At 39.9% G+C, this 5,619-nt stretch overlaps 1 protein-coding gene across 1 annotated transcript; it reads left to right on the forward strand.

The window, feature by feature from the left end:
- Positions 1-1,300: 1,300 nt before the first annotated feature.
- On the forward strand, positions 1,301-5,122 carry LOC103939828 (receptor protein kinase-like protein ZAR1). The gene is made up of 3 exons (XM_048570609.1): positions 1,301-1,426; positions 1,459-2,878; positions 4,118-5,122. Exons 2-3 carry the CDS (start codon positions 1,567-1,569, stop codon positions 4,753-4,755), a joined length of 1,950 nt encoding a protein of 649 aa, XP_048426566.1. The 5' UTR covers positions 1,301-1,426; positions 1,459-1,566; the 3' UTR covers positions 4,756-5,122.
- The last annotated feature ends 497 nt before the right edge of the window (positions 5,123-5,619 follow it).

Raw genomic sequence — 5,619 nt, forward strand, 5'->3', positions numbered from 1 at the left:
ATAGCATAATTTCTGATCTCACGATATATGATGAACGGATACAATTCACAGATCATCGAGATCCTCACAAAAAGGATAGGAAAGGATCTGGATTCCTAAATTACAAACCAGTCCCCACACACACCCTCTTTTGGCTAAACCTTTTCTTTCCCCTCATGGTCAACTCAGCCTTTTTATTTTATTTTATTTTTTTTTGGAAACACAAAGCTTTCTTTTTCCCTTACAAAATTACAAAACTAACTCACAAAATTGTTCATTTTAAAGTTGATGTGGTTGAGATTTAATTAATAAACAAATCCTCGGTTTCACACTTAGCTTTTATATTTAGAGAAATTATATTCACACATTTTAAATTATTTTTGTTACACTTTTTTAATTTTTTAATTTTTTTTATCAAGTGCTAATGGTGTGTAGAAAATATTAAAAAATTAAAAAGATGTTGAATAAGTAATTTGGGATATGTGAATATAATATCTCTATATTTTTACAAATATTTCATGGTAATGATTGTGTTTTTTTTTTGGGGGGGGGGGGGGCCTAAATTGAGCAACATAATATTTGGTATAAGCTTACAAATATTTCATGGTAATGATTTGGGCGAAATAATAAATTGGGGGGCCCTAGCTAAGACGCCTAATTGAGCAACATAATATTTGGTATCGAACTTATTATTCAGTAATTTCTAGTTTTTAGATCAAGTTGTGCGAAAGTAGTGATGATGTTAAACTTAATCAAAGACATAAAATTCTCAATATCACTTTGACCTTTATAACCTTGGATTTGAATTTGGGCACAACGGTAATGACAATTGCAAGTGGGAATATGATATAACATAATCCCATTGTCTTAAAAACAAATAAGCTAATAATAACAAGGGGAATAGTTGTATATCCAATCCCAAAATTCACAAATCTTCTCATTCCTCCCTCACCTATTGCTTGTTTTGTTTGAAACTGGCAAACTTTAATCACGTTTTAATTTGTTCTTAATTTTTCGAAAGATTAACCACCAAATATTTTAAATGTAATAATACTTAGTTAGTCACTAGTCAGTACTCTTTATACTTAATTTTTTTTATTTATACCAATTAAAATGTCACATGATCTTTGTGCATTAAATTTGTAAACGAAATAATATAAAAGTTAATAATTGAATTATTACTTAAGTATTTATTAATCCATTTATTTATCATTGTAATACATTATTTAATTTACCTGCTATTGATCGATATTTGTTTAATTAATTAAATCAGAAAGTGAGTATAGATAAAAGAAAAAAAAAATTAAATTAAATAAAAAATGTTAGACATTATGGGGATTTGCAGGTGCTGCTGTGCTGAGTAGTACAACAACACTGGTCAGAAAAATTCAAACCTCCCCTCGAATTACACAATTCTCCACAAATTCAAACTCAAGCTCTAAAACCCCTTCTTCTTTTCTTCTTCTTCTTCTTCTTCTTCTTCTTCTTCTTCTTCTTCTTCTTCCAGTCTCTCTGCAACTCCACGGAGAGAGAATGATAAATATGTAGAGTGGCATTGCCAATTTCCCAAAAATTGAGAGAAACAAAATGATGCTTCTTTTGCTGCATATTGCTCTATTTCTGGTTCCTGACGTGGTCCTCTGTCTCAACCCAGATGGGCTCTCCCTCCTCGCACTCAAATCCGCAATCGAAACCGACCCCACCGGGATCCTCGACTCCTGGTCGGAATCCGATCCCACTCCCTGCCACTGGCACGGCGTCGTCTGCACCCGCAACCGAGTCACCGACCTCCTCCTCGCCAACAAACGCCTCACCGGCTACATTCCCTCCGAGCTCGGCCACCTCGACTCGCTCAAGCGACTCAGCCTCTCCAACAACAACTTCTCCAAGCCCATCCCTGCCCACCTCTTCAACGCCGCCGCCCTCATTACTCTGGACCTCTCCCACAACTCCCTCGTGGGCCCAGTCCCGGCGCAAATTGGAGCCCTGAAGGCCCTGAAGCACCTCGACTTGTCCTCCAATTTCCTCAACGGCTCACTCCCCGAGTCTCTCGCCGAGCTTCCCTCCCTCGCCGGCACCCTGAACCTCTCTTACAACAATTTCTCCGGCGAAGTTCCGGCATCGTACGGAAGGATTCCGGTGCTCGTGAGCCTGGACCTCCAGCACAACAATCTCACCGGAAAAGTGCCTCAGGTGGGCTCGCTGGCGAACCAGGGCCCCACCGCGTTTTCTGGAAACCCTAGCCTCTGCGGGTTTCCGTTGGATATTCCGTGCCCGGAAGCTCAAAACCCTAATTCCTCGAAAAGCGGAGGTCAGGATGTTAAACCCATCGACCCGGATCCGAGTCTAGTCCGCGGGGTGGAAGAGAGGGAAAATCGGAGCGGCGGTTCGGTGACGGTTCCGATAATTTCGGGCGTTTCGGTGGTGATCGGGGCCGTCTCGATATCGGTGTGGCTGTTTCGGATAAGAAGCAGGGCCAAGGAGGGCAAAACGGGAAAGGAGAAAGTGGTAAAGGAAGTAGCTGAGGTGGTGGTGGAAGAGGGGGAAGGGCAAAATGGCAAATTCGTGGTGGTGGACGAGGGATTCGGGTTGGAATTGGAGGATTTGCTGAGGGCATCGGCGTACGTGGTGGGGAAGAGTAGGAGTGGGATTACGTACAGGGTGGTCGCCGGGAGTGGCGGGAAGGGACCTGGTGCAGCGCCGTCGGTTGTGGCCGTGAGGAGGCTGAGCGAGGGTGATGCAACGTGGCGGTTGAAGGAGTTTGAGGCTGAGGTGGAGGCGATAGGGAAGGTGGTGCACCCCAATATATTGCGCCTGAGAGCATACTACTACGCGAATGACGAGAAACTGCTGGTTACTGATTTCATTCGCAATGGCAGCCTGTACAATGCACTTCATGGTAAATTCACCCTTCCCTTTGTTTTTGTTTTTTTTTTTTTTTAAATTTTATTTTCAAATCTTTGGTATTTTTTTATTTGAATATAATCTTTGGTAAAGCGGGATCTACATAATATAATACGGGTTGAGGTGATCATGACCTCTGGTGTAGTAAATATTAATTACTTGAGTTACAAGCCCATTGGAAGTTACTACTATTTGTTAAAAGAAAATTTGTTTGTGTTCTATACTAAGCTTTCAGTAATGCTACTATACGGGAAATGCAAGTTGCATGACACGATTATATTGTCCCGACGATGTCCTCTTATCAATAATACTAGGACACAAGGAGATTTTTTCTCGACATCCTTGCATCAGCGACATGAGATATCACCATGCCGGTATATCCGTGCCAAACAAGTCCTCATCCTGTTGTTGGCAGACTAGCTATCTTTTCAGAGTTAAAAAGTAAAACATTTCAGACAATGATACGAAGAGTCCCAACATTTATTGATAGTTAAAACCTTACAGATGCCATATACAATCAATATTTTGAAGTGCATTTGAGTTTGACATCATTTTTCGTCGTCCTTATCCTCATATGCATACATAACTGTTTTTCTTTACGTGTCATGTGATGAAAGAGATAGGCACCCGGTTGCACCCGAAATTTTTCCCGTGACGTGCAATACTTTAGAATATTTTCTTGTGTTACTGCTTGTGCACTGAAAATATTGCAGTGTGTTTTGTCTCAACTGGTTCAGAAATAGGTTAATCTCCTCAGAAATGCATGTTAGCTAGACATTTATTCACGCTTCAAATCATACACTTGTGGTCCTATTATTAAAGTTATTTAATTAAGACTCCTTCAGCAAGACTGACAAGTTTTCAGAGTTTTTAATATGCAATTTCAAGTAATTTGGGCCACTGCAATTCTGGAGCAACATTTTTATAATTTGAAACAGTCTACACATATATACGGTATTTGTTTTGTGTCCTTTGGAAAGTGATTTTCGTATGCCATTTTCACACCCCTGTTATTTTTTTGGCTGTGGGACTAAGTAAATCAAATGAGAGTTGAGGGACAAAAATGAACACGGGTGTGCGGAAGTTAGTTCTCTGTGTGTTTATTGCACAAGGAAACATTCAGTTGATGAAGATTTTACCTCCAAATATTTTAACATATGTTTTTCTCATGCAATATAGCGACATAAAATGTTCAAATATGCTCAAACTTGTGTGGTCATGTAATTTATTGCAGGGGGACCATCCAACTCTTTGCCGCCTTTGCCATGGACGGCAAGGTTAAAAATTGCTCAGGGGACTGCAAGGGGTTTGATGTACATACACGAACACAGCACTCGAAAGTATGTTCATGGAAACATTAAATCGACAAAGATCCTTCTCAACAATGATCTCCAACCTTACATATCCGGGTTCGGATTGGCACGTCTTATGTTGGGTACCTCAAAGTTCACCACTTCAGCATCCAGAAGACAGAACTCAAACGAATCCATTGCGGCCTCTGGTTTGGTTGTTCCAACTTCTTCAACCATTTACTTGGCACCCGAGGCTCGAATTTCTAGGAGCAAGTTCACTCAGAAATGTGATGTGTACTCCTTTGGAATTGTGCTCTTGGAGATCCTGACTGGTAGGTTGCCAGATGAGGGGATCGAAAATGGTGGCAAGGGACTTGAGAACCTAGTCAGGAAGACATTCAGAGATGAGCGCCCCTTGTCTGAGATCATAGACCCTGCACTTCTGCAAGAAGTTTATGCAAAGAAGCAAGTTGTTGAAGCGTTTCACATTGCCCTAAATTGCACTGAGCTCGACCCCGAACTGCGTCCTAGGATGAAAACTGTCTCCGAGAGTCTTGATCGCCTCAAATTACAATGTTAAGAGAGAAAACAGAATGTAAAGCTGACACTGCTCATCCGGGATTTTGTTATGGTGCTGAAAATGGTCTCAGATGGGCGTTTCAGTGTTTTTGTCAAGTCGATCACTGTTAGGAAATCCATTAGCTTAATGGGTTGGATGTATCATATGTGTTGTGTAGTTGAATTATTGCTTGTGTGAAGATGATGAATTCAACAGGGACCGACATGTTCTTAGGTTGCCGGCATTCTGGTGGAACGGGACGAGAAGAGTATTTTCGCCCTTTGTTTCTCTTCTTTAGGACTTGTTTTTGCCCTGTTCTCAATCCCTGCTTTTGCTCAGGTTGAAATTTCGAATGGTTAATGTTGATTAGCACCTGTGTTCTTCGTTATGTTTGCTAATTGCTAATGTGGTTTAGGGTAAAGGACATTTATTTTATTTTATGGAGTGGACTATTAAAGGGCACCAACTATCGTCGTAAACTTTTTATACCAACTGATGTAGCACATAACATAACTGTTGTTTATACTTGTAAATAACTAAGGTTCATAATAAGCTCATGAAATGCCATCACATGAGTTCGAATTGCACTTTTTTTTTAAAATTGTATCAATTCATACTTTTTGCCTCTTTAAACATCTAATCATTCATTAAGTCGGTGAAGTTTTTTGTCAATATGGTGCTAATGTGGCTTACACATTAGCTTGCATATGCATCTCACGCTCATAGCATCATCAAGTTAATGAATGATCAATCCAAGCAAAGACATATATTGATACAATTTTAAAACATTATGGTGCTAAATGAAAAAAAAAAAATAGAACTTTATGGTCTATTTTAAAAATTACGTAAACTTGAAAGGTGTAAAATGTAGCTAAATTAATAAAT

This window comes from the organism of the source record quoted next, unplaced genomic scaffold (genome assembly GCF_019419815.1).
Source record: "Pyrus x bretschneideri cultivar Hongxiangsu unplaced genomic scaffold, Pyrus_bretschneideri_v1 Contig53, whole genome shotgun sequence".
Classification (NCBI taxonomy): Eukaryota; Viridiplantae; Streptophyta; class Magnoliopsida; order Rosales; family Rosaceae; genus Pyrus; species Pyrus x bretschneideri.